This window comes from Strix uralensis, chromosome 5 (genome assembly GCF_047716275.1).
Source record: "Strix uralensis isolate ZFMK-TIS-50842 chromosome 5, bStrUra1, whole genome shotgun sequence".
Lineage (NCBI taxonomy): Eukaryota > Metazoa > Chordata > Aves > Strigiformes > Strigidae > Strix > Strix uralensis.
This window is the reverse complement of record NC_133976.1, coordinates 72,708,663-72,728,123: the sequence shown is the minus strand read 5'-3', so window position 1 is coordinate 72,728,123 and position 19,461 is coordinate 72,708,663. Positions and strand designations below refer to the sequence as shown.

Sequence of the window (19,461 nt, the reverse complement as noted above, 5' to 3'; positions counted from 1 at the left end):
CTGGATGTCCCTTGTCTAGAAAACGAGTTATTTTAACAAAGAAAGACGTTGAATTAATCTACTCTCCACTGGCTTTGGTATGTACCATTTACCTTCCTGTCTGCCATTATTCTTTCCCATAAATAAATTCTAAATCTGACATTCTATCTGACAGACCAAGAAATTCACAGGTGCCAAAATCACATTTTCTTTAAGCCTTCCTTAAATACAAAGTTACTAATTTGGTAATCTTCAGTCAGATGACATCACCTTGACATTACAAGTGTATTAAAAATTCAAGGATGTAATATTTTCTGCTTCTATATACCTTGGATGCTAATTTTATCCCCCCCACAACCCCCCCACCCCCTATTTCATCCTCTGTATTGTGTTTGGTTTGCTTTCTCATGTTGTAAAGGATAAACTTTTACAACAAAGGATAAACCTACCCCAAATTTAAGGTTAGGAGGAAATTTTCCCCAAGACAGGTTGTCTGGGACTATATGAGGATTCATATAGGGAAAAAGGAAGGTGAGGGGATCAGCTCTCTTCTGGATCCTTCCATTTCCTAGGATTATCTGGAAGTTTTACCAAACAAACCTTTGCTAATAAATGGATGTGCTGTCATCAGTTTCTTCTTCTTCCTTTTATGATAAACTGGAGATATGTCTGTTGGTCTTTCCTATAGTGCAGCAGTTTGCTGTAGGCTGTTGGGAAGTGTTTTGTGAGCTAGGCTGCTGAATGCCACGTGCAGCCTTGCTAGAATAAAAATCTATTTCATGATGTCTCAAATGGGTGAGGGACAGGGTTCAAATGCTCAGAGATGTCTCTCCATTCCCCCATTCCCTTATTGATTCAGAGTCGAGATATCATTGCTTAATTGGAGTGACACCCACAGAATAACTTACCAAGATCTCTGGCTGAACATAGAGTGTTCAGTATCTTTTAAGGTTGGAGTTGTTACAACCTCAGCTAGGAAACATACGCTCTTTCTCTGCACAAACTTCATATAATCAAAATGTAGAAACAACTGGTGAGGAGCAGGGGCAGAGAATCAGTGGGTCTGCTCTCACAGGAAATCTTACATGAAATCTTTTTTTCCTCTCCCAGAGCTGGACTGCAGAAACACTCACAAATGGTTTCTGGTAACAGCAAAACCTTCCTCCACTGACTCTTTCCTTTGTTATTTTTATTTTTCTCATACTTATACTCACATGTCCCTCGGGTTAACATCAAGGCATTCTGCTTCTTGGCATTTATCTTTGATAGTAAGAAAAGTTTTTCTCTGGTTAGTCGTTATTGTGTTCATAGCTGCAACCACCTCTGCAGTTGGACTTCTGTTATTATTTTTTAATCCTTTCCAATGTGTGATGTTTCTCAGCATTGACCCCAACGATTTTGCTGTTATTGTCTACCTCCAGACATGTGAAAGCAGAGTCCTTGCACACACCAGTGAGACCTGCTGAGGTCACCCTAGTAACCCCAATCCACTGGCATTAAATCATGTATCTTTCGCTCCCTCCCTCATTGATCAATCCCTCCCCCGCCACCCAGGCTGCTCTAACACATCCTCCCCTTTGTGCACAAATCTCAAATAATAAAGTCGATGCCCTTGATACAGAAAGCATCAAGCCTTTATTAGAACAAGTAGAACAGGGCAGATGTTTATAGCTGTTTTCAAACTCAGACAGGCACTGCTACATGAGTTATGCTCAGCTTCTCCTTTGAGAGTTTCTTTTGTGGACTGACAGATGCAGGTTTACTTTGTAAATTCTAAGATGAACTCCTGGGAGCCCTTTGCGTTTGTGTCTCAGCCCAAATAAGGGTGGCCCTCATCCCACTTCCTGAGAAAAGTTGACCAGGCAGAAAGGACAGGTTAGGAAGAAATTTTGACTCAAGCAAAGTCAGTCTGAGCTTGTATTTGATTTATCTGACAAAGCCTGTGCCAAAGGCCTGAGGAATAGCTCCTAGAGGAGTCATCAGGTGTGCTGCTACTTTCTGTTGCTAGACAGACAGAAAGAATGGTGGATCATAGTTGTCTGATGTTTTTTTGTGAGCAGATTTGACACATTCAAAGAGCCAAAGAACCTTGTGACATGTGGTTGTCATGTTCCTGTTCCTCTTCTAGGTGGCTACAATTTTTTCTGCCTTGCCTGACCTCAGATTCCTGTACAGACTCCCATTAACTTTCTGAATGCACTGTGGTGCCTATGTCAGAGCTCCCCTGAAATGTAATGCAACTTTTCTTTGAGAAACCAGAAAAAGGGGTTTTTTTCTTTCCATGGTAGAGACCCTGGAAGCTGACATAGAATATCTTGGCAAGTATACTGCAAAAAGTACATTGATCTCATCGGACTCCAGAACTGCAATGTAAAAGGCAGCGTAGCTGCATGCATGAGGTGCATGTCTCTCCCCAGAACTGGATTTGACAAAGAGACAAAGGTTGAGCTGAGAGCTGATGGCTCGCTGCATCCAAGGAATAAACTAGCAGCTTATGTACATGTGCCAAAACCAGTGCTGAGTTCATTTTCCCACAAACAGTGAAACGCCTGAGATGCCTATTCCAGGACCACCAGGAGGCCTGAAGGATAATGAAGCAGGGGCAGAGTAATCACCTTATAAAATCTCCTCCTGTTTCAACTCCTTCCTCCACATGGACTTGCAACAAGCCATGTGAATTGACCTCACGTGAATTGACCTCACAGTGAATCCAGAGATGCATTTAGCCCAGTACCTGCGGGGATAGGACTTTGGGTATTTGGATCATCTTGAAGTGAGCAGGAAAAGTGCTGACACCCTGCCTCATAAATAAGGTGGTGGAGTTTGAGGGCTCTTGTGCCACCTGTATACATGGTCTGTGCTGAGGCACTTGGCAGACAAGCACCTTACAACTGCAAAGAATTGCACACCAGGTGCCAGATGTCAGGACCAAAGGGTGGGCTCCTAGTTGGATCATTTTGCTCAGCTATTACCTCTGTGGTGGCCATGCTGCCTCCTAGGCTGCAGGGAACAGATACCCCCAAAAGGGGCTGGACATAGTGGCATCAGTGCTGTGAGGATTTAGCACAGGGCTAAGCACGGCAAAAAAGACTTGTGGCGAAAGGGTTCAGTGAAGGCAGGAAGCAGCTGTATCGTGTGGGGCTGAGATCTGCTCACCCAAGCATAATGACCTATTTTCCAGCTTTTCCGCTCAGGTGACAATGCAGCAGGAGCTGGGTTGCAACTAAAAGCATCTGTAATGAACCTGCAGTCCATTCTCAGGGAGGGAGCAAGGAGGAAGGCAGCCAGGTAGAAAGTTTAAAACCACATGGTATGAAGATATTAATAAAAAACATCCCTCTTCTCAGCTTCCCTAACCCTACAAGCTTTCTGAAGATGAACCAGGCTTAGGGTGGACTGCAGAGGAAAAAATCAGCTCCCTGGGAGAAGGCTGCCCTGCATGTGTTAACTGAGGCTTACAGAAAGAAGAGTTGAGCAGGACGCACTGATTCCTTGCACCACAGGGCACAGGCGTGTGTCCCAGTCCTGCCCTCCATGCCCTGCTTGTACAAGGGTAGTCTCCACAATGGAGACCATGGCCCACACAAACCTTCCCTTTCTGGGGGATGCTGCACTATTTGTATTGCCTGTTTTTTTCTGGGGCTAAGCCACACTTACTTGCCCTCCCAGGGTTGTTGGTAGCTCACATGGCTACTCACTTGAGCATCCACTCTTTCCTAAGCAAGAAATTGCCTAGCATACCATGCCTTGCACCAGAGCTGTCTCACAAGGTAGAGAGCTGTTCCCACTCCAGGCACGTTAGCAATGCAGGGCAGGCTTCTGCCCAGCCTTCATCTTTCCCTCCAAGGGACAGTAGGAACCCTTGACTCCCAACGGACAAGGGAAGCCACAGTTTCCCTGGGCACCTAGGCAGGTTCAAGCTGCACCTTCAGCCTTTGCAAGCCTGGCATGAGAAAGCTGCTCTTGTCCACAAGTTTGATCTATGCCACAGCTCTGCTTGCAGCAGGAGGTCAGAACTGCCTAACACATTCTTCCCTCTGTCCTGTTTCCATCACATCGTTATCTACTGCTCCACAGCACAAGCTGCAGCACTGAGCTGCCCAAACTCTCCTGTAATGCAAGTCCCCTACAGATCCTCTGTAATGCCCTCAGTGAGAAAGGCAGCTAGTTTGGGCTAAGCTGTCAAGTTTCCTCTGCCATTCCAAGAAGAATCTAACACTTCTTTGAGAGACAGCCAGCCTCTTTGCTGGGCTCCCAGCTCTGCACTTACACTCCTAAGAGCAGCTTTTCTCTCCCTGACTTCCCATGAGAGAAAGAGAAGACAATACACACTTGACAGACAGAAGAACTGCTCACCCACAGGGAGAGTGTGTCTAACAGCAGCTTACAGTCTAACACCAACCAGCCCCTGACTCAGCACAATGTCTCCTCTGCTTGAATCCCTGCCCCTTCTCCTCCGACAGCAAATGCACCAGGACAGCCACTTCTGCACTTCCAAGTCCCACGACCTGAACTCAAACTATCCAGTACCAGCAGCACAGCCGTCTCCATTCATGGCATCACTTACATTACCTTGTTCATGAATGAACTATAAATGGAAGCAATTCCTGAGTCAGAAACAGGTGGAGGGGAAGAATGAACTAAAGTGAAGGGAAGTATGAATGAAGAACAAAAGCAACAGATAAACACAGAGTGAAGAGTGCACAAAAAGAAATACATCTGATCATGCAATACCAACAAAAAGAATGAAGAAAGGATGCAAGAATGATAAAATGTCTCATGTTAAATTTATGTGTTAATGCCTTGAGTCTGACTTTTTCAAAGTAACAAAGCGATTTTTCTGCAGTACTTGTCAAGTAGATTTGGATAAAAACAGATCAGTGCTTTAATGGCCCAGGCTACCTCTCTACAGCTGTATTCCCTGGACCGGTAGACATTGAAACCCTGGGGTAAGTCCCCAGTGACTCCTCCCAGCTGTCTGCAGGGCAGGTTGTGGAAGCAGATTCCCAGAAGAGGCTGGATCTTACTGTGGGATTCTGGATCGCAGTGAGTGGTTGTTACTGTGGGATGCTCAAAATTAGTTACAGATGCGACTTATCCCCTGTAACATAAAATGCCTAAAAGCTAGGTGTCCAGCCTAAACTAGCACATTGAGAAAAACAACACTCTTGAGGGACCTGTGTCTCTCCGTTGACTAAAGGAATTCATAAATTGATAGAAGACACTAAACTTGGTGGTGGCTAACAATAGGTGAGATAAATCCTACTTTTAAAGATTGAAACTTTTTCTGCAAGAGAAAATTACATACTGCATCTCCTTAAACAGACAGGCCTGAGCAGTTTAGTGTTATCAAAGGATGTGTGCCAATTATAGTCAGATACTGTTGAAAATCCCCTGCTGTGTCCCTTGTTCCTCTGGCTAGCGTGTATAATTACTTGTGAGTTATCCAGACACCTTTTCTGGGTTCCAAGAAAATCAGTTAAAGGTTGAAAGACAGAGTAGGAAGATGGAAGGAAGCATATAATTTCAGGGCATTTAGGCACTGGGCATGCAGGTGTGGGAAGGCAAAATAGCATACCAAAGTGCTCAGGCCTCATACTATGCTTGCCCTCACTCACCCTCCTTCCCAGGTACATAAGAGGCTTTGCAACCAGCATGGCAGTTCTCTGGAGTTTTGCATTTACTAGGTGGGCAGTAAAGAGGGATCATCTTCACAGTGCCAAATGCCACTGTGCACTTCTGAGCTCTGTTGCGTGACTCCAGGAACAGGCAGTGGTTGGCTTGTTTGTCAGCCAGCACAGCTTCAATACCTATGGAAGCCAAGAGAAGTTTGCAGACTTACAGCTGACTCTGGAGTTTGTAACCTGTGCAGGTCTGCCCCGCCTCGAAATGCACAAGGGAGGCTGACACTTTTTTAGATGTTTTAAAAGCTGTCCTATTATTTATTCATGCAGTTGGGTTAATTCAACTTGGCTGCAATAGAAACAATGCTTACAATACACAATTCTAACACACGTTTTCACATCGAGCGAAAGCTAAACTAACACAGCAAATGACATCAATAATTGAAATTGCTTTTGGGAGGGAGAGGATGGGCCAGGAAGGCTCCAGGGCCAGGTCTGGGATGTGAAAGAGTAGAGACATCTCCCCCTGCATACAGGCTTGCTCACTGCAGCTAGTCAGAGCCTGTCCAACAACTACTGCCTGCTCATGGCCACCCTGCCTGGGCATTTGAGCTTGCCAGGACTAGCAGTGCCTGTTATTTTGCCCACTTGGGCCACAAAAATGACTGTGGCATTGTGCAATGTGGAAAATTGTGCAGAGCTACTGTAATAGCTATCCTGTCTGCCACGAGCTATCCTGTCTGCCACATGCCCTCCAGGGAATACCACGTACCCTAACACTGGCTTGCTAAGTGTGGGTACATGTGGGGACTGTGAGACAGCCCATGCAGAGTCCATTCTCCCAACCTGTGCCAGTGTTCCTGAGCTAGTTTGATTGGAGTTGGATGGGGAATGAGAACCAGACTAGGTCTTTGACAGTCCTAAAATGCCACACAAACAGTTCCGAAGTTGTGACTAGCCCTTGAGCTATAGTGTACTGGAAATGACAGCACACTACACTACACTGTCAACCCTCTTCTTCCTGCAGCATGGAGAGGAAAAATATCGAGGATGATAATCCTGGGACAGAATTTCTCCCAGCAATGCTTTGTTTCCATGCATGTCACACTGCTGGGTGTACAGCAATAACCCAGCCAGCTCTCACAAGCAGTTGATGAAAATTTTCTTGCAAAACCACCAACCATTGCTATCCCCAAGGTCAGAACTGACACAGGAAGAGAGTGAAAGTACCTGCAAACAGCTGTTACAACCAGCTGAATGTGTGTGGTTTTTCCTTCCTGCTTTAGAACATTTTGTGCATATTTTGTGTCTACTTTTACCTTTGCCTTTAAGGAAGACAAATCAGCAATCTATTGTGAAGAGGGGATGGCAGCACAGATTGTTAGTGCAAGAACATCATCTGTTGCCTGGAGAGATCAGACACAGGTTTGAACCTCAAATTCAGACTCAGTTGCTTGATATATGTCCATGTACACACAGTCCATATCCAAGATACATCCATGTACACACAGCCTCAAGAGCTCAGTTCCCATCTTTGAGCCTTGCTTTCTACATCTGCAAATAGGATGGCAAGGTCACTCTTTCATTGACCATTTGGAGTGTTACATTGAGAGGTGCAGTGGAAACTGAGCGTAATGAGCATGATGGAGTAGGGCCATGTGCTTTAATGGCCCTCCTGCAACATGCAGAGACAAGACAAGCAACCACAACACAGCAGCTCTTGGGCATTGAGGCTAGGAGGCAGACACCGAGCTTTGCAACAGAGACTGTTCCCAGGAGCTGCTGACACAGAGTTTGTAGTCACATGTGAGGCAGAAGAACATGGTCATTTGCAGGGATGATGCCAAATTTAGGACTACAAGGAAGTGCCAGCCTATTGCTATTGCAGTATTTCCCTGTCTGTGCAGAGGCTAGGTTTGGACTTCAGCAGAGTATCTGTCAGGGGAAGCAGCCCACACATTGCTTGCTGGAGAAAAGAGGCAATTACTTTTAATTGTAGCTCTCACCACGAAGAGACTGGAGAGAACATGTGTCTCATTGCTGACCAAATCAATACCCATACAGTATATTAAAAAAAGAACTGGACCAAAGGTCAGGTACCTGCAGCAATAAGCAGCAGAAATTGCATCAGGAATGAATTTTGAAATTTGGGCCCAGATTTGGCTCTTGAACTGGCATCCTCTGGTCTTTCTCTGCAGTAGAAGTAGTGTGTGTATTGGATTTAGGGTTTCTGTTTGGCTTGGTTCAAGAGAAACCACTGCAAAATTCAAGGAAGATAGAGAACATTTTGGAGAATGGGAGAATATAATAAGGGATCCAGTGCAAAAGACTTCCTGCCTAGTGGAAAGGCAGCTCTGACTAAGAGCTGTGCTTCTGCCTAATAAAAGAAAGACCCAGCTGAGTGCTAGTCATCCCTTGAAACAGGTCTCTGAATGAGCTTGTTGCCCCCTGACTACACAGGTCACATCACCCTGCATGGCAGCCCTCACATTCACACTCTGGGGCAAACCCACCCTGCTTTCACTGTGTCAGTTCTCAGGGTGGGAGAAGTGGTGTCCCCTGTTCTTGATGTCCCCTTTTCATCATAGAAAGAGCTGTGCTTTCTACTTTTCCCTCATCTTAAGTAGATCCAGGACCAAGCAGGAAACAAAGGTTCATCTCAGTTCCCCAGGCCTATCTTTGCAGAAAGCCTGTCATCTTGGACAACGCTCAGAACAACAGAAGAGAAGCAGGGAGGAAACAGATCTTGTTCAGAAAAGGGACAGCTCAGCCCACTGGAGTTTTTGGAGTGGGGATGTTCCTCAGTGCTCTGTGACTGCAGTGGTAATGATAAACCCTCGGTAGCATGCTTCCTCATGCATGACTCTTCATTACCACAAACAGGACCAACTCCCCTTTTATTATTCCTGCAGTGCAGTTGGACAAACTGAAAAGGCCACCCATTTCAAAACTGGACAGAAAGAACAAGGTGTGGAGCCAGCATTTGTTGCTTCCTGCTGGTCTCACAGCAAGGAGCAGATATTTTTCCTCCTCTGCCTCTCTCAGTACATCCCAGAAAGCATCAGAGGTGCTTTATCTGGATGGGGTGAGACCCCAGTCACAGTTTTCCCCCCACAAAACCTCCCAGCATCACTATTTCTACCACCCAATGGGGCTGTGCTCCTGCTAGATGATCACAGGCCCCCTGAGACACTGAAATGAAAGGGCTGCTGATATTAAGAGGGAAACACGTTGCTGGGAAATGCATCGAGGTGCCAGATAGGGAGTGGGAATGGCGAAGTTCCTGTAGAGTGGGGATGGAAAGGCATGGAGGACAGGGTGTTTGCTGGTGCAGCCAGGGGCGGAGTGGGTTGGTAACTCCTTTACAGTGCAGGGAGGAGGGGAAGAGGTTTCCACACTTACTCCAGGACATCCCTGTTGAACTGCTTCTTGCTGTTGCCCAAGAACTCCCCAATCATCTGGCGGCTGAGGCCCTTCCGCTGGAGCAGGAAGTGTGCCACCCCAATGGGGGTGTCCGGAATGAAGCCTCGGGAGATCAGGAACTGGATCCCTTTGTCTGGGTTTCTGAAAGGGAAGGACAGAGACATGGTGAGTTTGCATGATCTCTCTGAGGCATTATTGCCTCTGTCTCACCTTATGGCTTGCAGCAATGCAGCCCTCAGTATGTGTGTGGGCTCCTAGAGTTTACGTGTGTAGTAGGGATGGGACTGATGGAGGCAGAGAAAAGTGACTTGGGGGAGTCACCCCCGGTTGCCACTGAGGAAAAAAGGATGCCATGGGACCTGCTGTGTCACTTGTAGCTCCTGCTGTCACCTGGCAATCACAAGTGCCATCCCACTGCCACAAAGGATGCCTCGTCAGGGACTCTCTTCTGCCATCCGTCTGCTCCAGAGTCAAAGGCTCTTGTATCATCCCTGCCCCAGCCTGGTTTGCTTAGGGTCCCTGTGAGGACATGATAACACTGTGTGTCCCACACCGACAGCACAGGAAATGTAAGTACATTCAGCTGCTCCAGATGTAAACCACAGAGAGCTGTCCCCAAGGACCAGGGGTGAGAGGTGGGCACATGACCCTTTGCTTTAGGGGAGATGGGGTTGCACCCTCTGTGGGGCAGACAAAGGCAAAGGGAAAAAGGTGGCTGTGAAGAGACTTAGAAGACATTGCTGCCATGGTCTACAGGCAAATGAGTCTCAAGACACAAAGGGGGATAACCAAAGGTGGGCACTTTTTCTGTAAAAAAAAAAAATTCTCTTTTTCATACATTTTTAGTGTTCAATGTTGAGTGACACCTTCTACCTTCCTCAGCTGAGCCTGGTGCTGGCTGCCTGAACAGAAATCCCATGCTCAGATTTGCTTATCTCCTCCTCCTCTTCCCCCACCCTTAGCTGTGTTGTTCTTCCCTTCTCTATTGATTTACCTCCTCAGGCAGAGATCTCTGTGTGTAGGTGGATGAGAGCACGCACCTGGAGAATGCCTTGTCAGAGCTGGGAGAGCTGCGTGCAGCTCCCAGACAGAGGGTTTTTCTCCCTCTGTGGCTGTGCCTCTCTGAGAACAGGCCTGGTGCTGAGTGGGCCTGACTGCCTTGTTGTGGGTGTGATTTTCTGCTTGTTAGTGTGCCAGTGTCTGTGCCTGCATACACAGCTCTTGAGGGGTAGTGTATGTATCAACAAGCACACATGTTTGTGTGTGTCTGTGTCCTGTACATGCAGATTCCTCTTGCACCATACATGTTCATCAGAGCCCATGTGTCTGCATATTTTGGCTTTCTCCTCATGTGTCCTATACGCACACATCTTCTACGTATCCTGGGAGTGGCTGTGAGCCCATGTGGTGCCTGTCCTACAGTGCAGACAAGAATGAGTGTGTATGTGTGTATTGTGCAGGAGGTTTTCTTCCTATATTTCAGTATGCCCCACTGAAGGGTGTCTGTCATGATGCACTCTTCCTGAGGGGAATTAGTGCAATGCCAGGAAGATTTCCACATTCCTTTGGTTCTCTGAGCTGGTCAGTGGGGAGAGGTAAGAGAGTAGCTTCTTCATGAAAGGAAGTCATACTTTCATCATTAACCCAAATTCACGGATCTTTGTCAAGGCTCAAGGACTGAGTTTGCTCAGGCAGTTTTCTGGGGTGAGGAAAGGATAGGATGAGATCTCAGAGCACGTGAATGCATGATATGCACAGGCACAGACTGTGACACTGTCAGGTGGTGAAGGATGTGGGTGAGCAACATATGTCTAGCTATAAGGGGATCAGCATTCAGGAGAATGGCCTGCTCCTTACAGGGGCCTCATGGGTTTACAAAAAGTAGATGGACTTGAAATAGTTCTGCTTATTCTGTAATGCCACAGAGAAAATACCCTGGGCAGTGTGGCATCCCTGGGGAGAGTGGCTGGGACAACAAGTCAGCACATTAGATTTATGAACAGGAGAGCTGCAAGATCTGATATCAAAAAACACAGGCCTTCTTCAGGGAAAAGCAACAGTGCACCTCTGTATTAGCACACAGATCTCCTGGTTCACCTTTGAAGAGCACAGGCAAAGTTCTCTGCCAAGTGCAAAGGTCATATGGTGATTCATAAAATGCAGCTCCACCTGTACACTTTGGTATTTGGCAAGGGACAGTAAGGTGTTCACAGCATGAGGATGATCTCAGCTACACTGGTGTGACTGCAAAGCCACTGGACTGACTTTGGATTCACTCCAGAGGAGCTGGGACCTGAATAGGACCAGAAAAATGCATTTCACACACTGGCATGGATGTGCAGATTTCAGTAGAGATGGCACAGACAATGCAAGAGGATGTAGGATAAAACAGTCCAGCTGTGACAGCCCTCCTGCACTGCCTAGATTATAACTCAAATGTACTTGCACACACTAGTCTTCCACTAAGAGGAGCCTCTCATCAGTTTTTCCCAGGATTCAATTTGTTCTCCACAAAATCCTGATAGCAGTACAGCATCTCTGTCACTGAACACCTGCAGATGTACCCCATGTACTGCAGTATGGCGCTTTTACCCAGATGTGCAGCAGACAACTCCACTTCCATCTCTCTTGAGCCTCTGCTATTTTCTTTAGTGTTGCAGGGGTGTTAAGCACGGCCAGCAAGTGCTGCGGGATTCCTCACGTCCTGCTGGCTTTCCCTCTGCTCACGCAGCCAGCTGCCCACACACACTGAGGTATTACAGCAGTGCTGCATAACAAAGCACTCCCCGTTTGAGGGATTCCACCCCCTCACTGTGGAGTGGGGATGAGGAAAGTGCCACAGCAGCGCAGCATCCATGTGTTCCCAGGGGCCTGCTCCGAGCCAGAGCGCTGCTTTCTGAAAATGCAATGCAAGGCCAGATAGACTATGTCAGATGCAACTGGAGGCTTTCAGCTCTTGGTCTAGGGGAGCAGCCAGAAAAAAAGATGTGCACACATGCATGCATGGCCTCAGCTCCATGCCGTATGGGTTGGTGTCCACATCACAAATGCTACAATGGTAAACTGGTTCCTTGCTAGAAATTGACAGGGAGACCAACAACCAAATAACTGCAGAAAACTGAATGGACATCCCAGTCCCTTGGATGGAGTGCACTACGGTGTCACAAGGGGAGCCATATGTCCCTCAGATCCCTCTCAGAGAACAAAACCAAGGCTTCAGTCCCCAGAGCTAACAGCTCCCTCCCTGTCTTCCAACGTTTTGTGAAGAAAACTGAGCTTTACAGGTTACCACATATTATTTTAGCAGCTAAGGGAGCAGGGGAGACCTGGCTAGGAAGTTGTGTTTCAGAGCTCCACGGTAAGCCTTCTATCCCACAGGGACCTGCAAGATGCAGTGAACCCAGGTCACTGAATGAAGAACAGCAGAACTGCTTCCCCTAAACAGACCTGGCACTGATAATCTGTCACATGAATGTGTGCCAGGCAGATTGGGGGAGGAGGAGAGGCTGGGAAAAAGCATTTTCACTCCTGCTTTATCTTCACATCACTGCTCATGTCAACTGCACAGGCACCAAAGGAAACCACACTGAGTGGAGGGACTCCTGCAAAGCATGGCTGAGAATATGGAATCACTTAGTAGCAGGGACGTGAGCCCCATGTCCTCCTTGAAAAGTACACCTATCCTAACACAAACACCATAACATCTGTGTGGACCTGGAACTATCTTTATCATAATTAACTCCCACCTGTGTCTGGTGCCTACCTTCTCTCCTTCCAGCCTGCTTGTCATCATCAGGCAAATCTGTGTGTGCCCAGAACCTGACTTTGATATATTCACATGGACCCACCTGTTCAGAACCTGATCTCAGAGCTAGTAAAATGTCCTCCTCAGTTCTGTAAGTCACAAATCTGTCTGCTCTAACATCAGTTCTGGATGTGCTCTGAGTCCAGCCCTAAAAACATCTCTTCCAGTTTCCTGCCTCCTGGAGTCCACAGCCTCCATACTACACATATATAAATCCTGTTCATTGCCCCCTTGTCTGTGCAAAACTCGTGCCTAGGACTGCATAATCTTTAGTCACCGCTCTGACCAAAAGGCTCACACTAATGTGTGGCAAAACATTCTTCTAGTATTGGTGCATTACATCCCCAGCATCTTCATCAGGGAACTCAAATGGAAACCAAGACAGCGTAAGATGAGAGTGTGATGATGGAGCAAAACCCAGCATTTCTCATGTCTTGCTTAGATGAGAAAAGTCTCGTTGAAAGGCAATAAGCAAATCTAAAGCTCCTTATAGGAGCTCAGCTGCTTTCTGCCAATCCAAAATAGACTACGTGTGACCCCTTAAGTTAACCTTTTCTGATGATAATCTCTGTGCTGCTCTGCTTTTGCTTTTACACCTACAGCCTTTTCATAGGATATCAGACTCAGATGTGTGAGACACTGAGATGACTAAATCTGGTCTGTCAGGTGAAAATGTACCCAAATACCAGAAGAAAAACAGCCAGAGCACTCATACTGGGCTAGGTAAGCTCAGCTCTACCTCTGTCTCTCTCTCTCTTTACTTGGAAACGTCCCATGTTAAGTAACCAGGGCTGGGTTTACAGTCCCAGCTATGCTTGTTCCTTTGCAACAGAGTGGAACAGGACCCCAGATCCCAGGCTCAGCTGGTGGATGCCAAATGGACAGCAACTGGGACTGAAGGTTCAGAATTCAGGAGAGCGTGGTCACTACTCATGGGGCACTGCGCTTGTTCCTCTATTGGGCAGCACTTGGAGGACTTTAGGGAAAAAGCTTCTGGGCAGCCAACCTGTGGTCTACATTGCATACCCAGATGGTTGTGCCCTTGAATGTAAAAGAAGTTCCATGGAGATGGATCTAGACCAAGAGCCTGCCACCACCTGTTCCTGTGAGGCATGGAATAAGCTGGGTAACACCAAAGAGGAAGAGACACTTACATATTAAAGAGGTTCAGCCCAATGCGGTAGAGGCGCTTCCTCATGGTGTCTGTGGAAAGTGTGGGGGACTTGCAGCTAGCTGGGTTCTCGCAGTGGTACCTTGGGAGGCTGAGGATCATGGCCTGCAGTGCTTCTTTCGAGGACACCTCAGAGGCTGACTTGGCTGAAGTGGAGGTGCTGCTGCTGCTCAGCTGCTCTGAGTTGTCTGCATTCTCAGACTCAGAGCCTTTGCTTTGCCCCGTCTCATTGCTAGCATCAAACTGGAGCTTCTGCACTGCCATCTGCCCAGGCTCAGCACTGCTGTCTCCCGTGCCATTAGTACTGACATTCACCTCGGTGAAAGTGTGGCTGTTCTGGAGAGCTCTGGACTCAGGTAAGCTCTCTGGGGCAGCCGGTGGTTCACTGGCTTCTCCCTCCCCTTCTCCTGGGCTTTCTTCAGCCTTGGTAGCTTGAGAGAGCCCAGCCTGGGCATTGCTACTGAGGCAGTTTGCCATGGACACCGAGGTAGACGATGAGACAGAGATGTTCTTATTGTCGATCTGGACTGTGACATCTCGAAAAGCCATCATGAGAGTGCTGCTGCTCTTGGGTAGGGTATCTGGCAGGAGTCCTTCCTCCTTCTCTTTGTCCTGCAGCTCAGCTTCTAAGTCTTGGTTTGGTTGCATTGAGCTAGCACTGAAGGTCTCCCTTATCTGGTATGAGCCCCCATCTTGCAGTGAGCACATGGTCTTCAGGCTCCAGGTGCTGAGGGCATCATCAATAGACTTGGCCAGAGACTGAACTTGTTCCGTGAAGGAGTCCTCCAGCTCGGTCAGTGCCCCACTGATGGTGGCTGGCAAAGATGGGGACCTCACCAATGGGATGCCCACAAAGTTATACCCCTCCACCAGGGCTTTCTCAGCAGAGAAGCTCTCTGAGTTCTGGACCCGGACTTTCCTCAGAGAGATGCGGCGTGGCATGCGGCTCTCCAGCAGTGAGTTGCGGATCTTCTCAAAGTTCTTGCTGAGCTGGTACTGCCGGAAAGCAGTCTGGATGGTGCAGGCTGCCCTGCGAGATACCAGATGACCGCCGTATTTGTGCTCTAACATTTCGATCTGAAAGACATAGAAACAGGACACACTATATTTTGCTAATTGATTTCTGATAGCTTTCTGTTACCCCAGTTCCCAGACTGATTAGTCTGTAGTGACTGTCAGAGGAACTTCTAACACTGAATTATCTTTTTCCTGCAGTGCCATGCCCCTGATTTCAACAGAAGACCCTCCTTTGGGAATGGCTGGCTAAAGCATCAGTACTGTGACCTTCCTCATAGCTGTAACATGATCATGCCTCTTCCTAGAGTGCCAGCCATACAGGTTGGAGCCTGGAGGTGCCCTTCCCTTGCAGACCCACTTCTGAAAGCCTATAGGGCAAGCTTATCACTGCAAATACAGTGTTCCAGCAATGGGTCTTCCTGCTCAGCAGTGTTGTGGTAACGTCAAGCATCGTTCCTTGTCTCAGAGTGTTACTAATGCTCCTCCCCTCCTTAGTCACCTTAGGAAATACTCTCAGGGAAAGGAGAAACCATTCAAAAAAAGGAGAGAATAGTTAAATTTTAAATGCAGAAAATGCTGGCTTGATCATAGGAGCTAGTGAGAAACATCAGCTTCCATAGAAGTTAGTGGAGGCTGGGTTTGTTCAGTGTCTTTTAAAAAGCACTCTGAATCCCAAAGTGTTTTCCTTTCTGATATCTGAGTTTTTCAGGTGTCAGCCAGCAGTGAAATGAAAACTACCCAAGAAAAGGAAGACTCTCAGTTTTGAAAGGTAAAAAATTCTAATTTTAAATGTTGAGACAAGATATTAAGAACAAGTAGAAGGAGGATTTACTTCTTACTGAGCTGGTAACAACAAACACACATCTAAAAACATACACACACAGCTAAGTGGCATCTCAACCAGCTTCAACAAAGCAAGTATGTATGGTAATTTCTCTTCCATAGTCTAGTGTTTATACTTCCTGGTAGTTCCCTCACTCTTCCTCTGCAGCTGGGTCTTCACTAACATGCTACGGGAGAATGTTAGATGACTTGGTTCCAGTGAGTGACTGACAGAGGACAAGGGGGACAGTGTGAAGATGATGATGGATGATGGAATTGAAGAAAAAACAAAAGGATGAACTCAAAGTACCTTCACTGAGGTTTTGGCTGAATTATAAGCTAAACTCTACATTGTTGGCACGTCACAGGGCAGAGCACAGGTGCAGACTGCAGAGTTTATATGTGTGTGTGTGCACATGTGGAAAAGCCAAATAAAGGTGAACTGCAGGACTGGGAGTGATGGTAAAATCAGTCCTAAATTAACAGAAGATTCACTACATCACTCATGTGGTGAGTATGAGCTCATTAGCAGATCCAAAGGATGAGTTTTACTGACTGCATCCTTATCCCCAGACACATACTACTCGCCCTTCACCATGCCACGCTGGCCCAGTACTCACAGGATGGACGAGCTCACAGAAGATCTGAGTTTAAGTGCAAACATTTCTGTAGCCAAAGCAAGACTGAGGTATGTGCCTCAGCTCGCAGAGTCATGTCATATCATCTGCTTCCTTCTTCTTTTCCTTTTTTGTAACACTACGTAAGTTGCAGATAAAACCATCAGCGACTGATTTAGGTACAAGTGAAGGCCTAGAATGACAGCCGTGAGAAGTGTAAATCACCTCTGGCATCTTTCCAATACTAACTCCTCTGCAAGTAGGGGAAGACAATATGACCATGGGTGATGACAGGACCTCAGTCATTCTGTCCCTGCACTGGTATCCTGGCTGCTGGCATAACTACAGAAGGCCTTACCCACTGGCACCCCATTACCCCTAGCGATCCTGCTGCACTGGATGGGACGTTGCCATTTCTGGAAGGAAGTGTGTTGAGGGGCACATCCTTTCATATTTCCCTCTCTGGAAATGAGGTAGGGACCCTTTGCCTTGTGCTCAAACATAAGTTAGGCTTCCGTTTTCTGTTTGCCTTGCTCTTGAATTCACATCTGTCCAAAGCAAGCATCAAAACCCAGCACTAAGAAGTGCTAGCAATATGCTTAGCAATGGCATTGGCCACTGCAGTTGTAAAAGCAGCTGGCTCAGACTTCTGCTTATCCTTAACTAAAAAAACTTTGGCCTAATACTCGCCCTGCTGCCCTCCCAGAAAGGGTCTGCAGAACTGGTGCTAAAAATCAACCACACAATGATTATGGATTCAGGTGCATTTACCACAAGACCTGTCAGTAGGCTTTTTGGATAAACAAGATCTCTGCTTATCCCCAGAGTCTGATGGCAGGAAAGAGAAATACAGGGACAAAAAGAGATTCTGGGTAGCAAGCAGAAGGGTTTTGCTGGGGTTCTTTGTCGTTCTTTCCAAAATTACCATCTTAAATCCCACCATGAAACCAGCACTCCTGTCACATCTCTTCAAAATTGACCATCCTGGAAAGAGACTGAGCAATCCTTTGGCCCTTCCCTTCAGGAGGAAGGCTCATGCAGATAAATGCAAATTAAACCAATAACTTGCACAGGCCCAACCCAGGCAGTTATTACTGACAACTGATGGTGAGCACTTAATATATCTGGTTGATGAAAATGTAGAGCTAATTGTGTTGGGAGGGAAAAAGGAACAAATGGGAGGGACAGACACAGATATCTGAGGGACAGAATAATAGTAAAATGCAAAATAAGGCAGAAGCAAGAGCCTTATAATTATCTGAGGTTTTCAAGGAGGTGACAGCCATTCTGAAAACATGAAATTCATATACTCTGATCTTATTAGGGCCAAGACAAGATGTCATTGCTGATCTGAAGTAAAAGGCCAGTTTATCTCATGCAAGGACAGTTCCCGAAAAGGCACTTTAATAACTACTAAGAGGAGAGATCCTTCCAAAAGTCTAAAGGAACGGTGCAAGCTGTCAGTACCTTGATAAAACATCACCAGCTTTTTGCAGTCCATTATCTCAGTCCTCCCAAAGGGCTACGGCATCAAAGAGCAGAACAAGATGTAAAGTGAGAGGACTCCCAACCTAGTCTGTTCTCCAGCTCATACAAGGTGTGTAAGGACAGGTTCTGCTATCCTGCCCTGTCCAAAGCAAGGGGAGTCCTACAGTGTCTTGGAGCTGGGATAACAAGGACCAGGGACTGGTTCAAAGGATGCTTGAGAAGACTGGCAAAGCCAGAAGCACCACCCCCATAGAGAAGTGCCCTCTCCACCCTTGCTTGGTAGGAGTGGGTTTCTGTCTCTCTCTCTTTGATGTAGCCCAGCCATTTACTGTTTATTGATGTCTAAGACATTCACATTTGCTATCAGGTCGAGCTAACTGACACTCCAGAGGAATTAAGGGTTTCACACAGCTGTGGCCTGTTTTCTTCCTCTCGAGGGGAGGAAAGGGCATCTATTAGCACCACAGCAGTCACAGGTAATGGAGATGTATGTCTGGCTTGCTGGAGGAACCTTCTCTTCCCATTTGAGAGGCGAGAAAGGCCAGACATGATTGGCCTTCTCTCACTCCTAATAAACCCTATGAATCACAAGTAATTGCCTACTTAAAGCTACTCTTCTCCAGGGAATGATCCGACAGCCGGCGCCAAAGGAAGGGAAAAGCAGGAGGGGGGTCAGGGGGATTTCAAAGAATAATTAGCTTAATACATTTCTGGGCCTCAATATGAACACTCAGTCTGAGAAATTCAGGCCTTGTAGCTGAATTAGAAATGGCTGGGAAATATCCATTGCCATCAGGGATTGCACATGAAGGAAGCTTTAACAAGGTCAGCCTAAGGCAAGTCAAAGTGCCAGGCCTGGATATGGCCAAACATTTGAGGTGCACACCCCATGGATTTGTTGCCCATAGGCATAAATTCATAAATCTGCCAGGAGAGAATGGTCCTGACCTTATTCTCAGTTAGCACTGGTTTTCCACCCAGGTTGCCACTGACCATGGTGGCATGCCACCATGTTAGCAAGAAGAGAATCAGGCTCAGTGACAGAATCTGAGTCACTCAAGTCAATGTATGCATTGTAAAAAATAAAAAAAAGACATACCAAGCATACATGTTCTCTATCACCCATTCTTAACAACTCTCCCTCCCACCAACCTTTCACAATGGAAGGCCATTGCTATAAGGACCATGTGTTAATGGGATGTTTTCCTTCATCCATTGGACATCTGCCACCCTTCAGCACAGCAGAAGAGTATGTACAACTGAAAGCGTGCTCCTCTCTCTTGTGATCCCCTCTATTTTCCCAACATTACAATAGAGTCTAAACACGAGGGAACTAGTCTAAACACGAGGGAAATTTAGCACTTGAGTTTCCTTTCCAACCTCCCAGCACAGTGTACTTCTGCTCTGCACACTGTCAGCTTACTCTGTTTCACAGGATGGAGAGCAAGGAGAGCCATGACCCCACTCACCAACCCTCTAGTATGGTGCTGAGGGGCAATGACTGGTAGATAACCT

At 46.8% G+C, this 19,461-nt stretch overlaps 1 protein-coding gene across 3 annotated transcripts in view; it reads right to left on the bottom strand.

Moving 5' to 3' along the window:
* The window catches only part of IQSEC3 (IQ motif and Sec7 domain ArfGEF 3), a 107,015-nt gene that overhangs the window by 19,344 nt on the left and 68,210 nt on the right, over window positions 1–19,461 (bottom strand). For all 3 annotated transcript variants that reach the window (XM_074871616.1, XM_074871618.1, XM_074871617.1), the window contains exons 4-5: window positions 13,986–15,079; window positions 9,006–9,167 (exon numbers count right to left, since the gene is read on the bottom strand). In XM_074871616.1, the coding sequence (XP_074727717.1) occupies window positions 9,006–9,167; window positions 13,986–15,079 (1,256 nt within the window). The remainder of the gene's footprint in view (window positions 1–9,005; window positions 9,168–13,985; window positions 15,080–19,461) is intronic.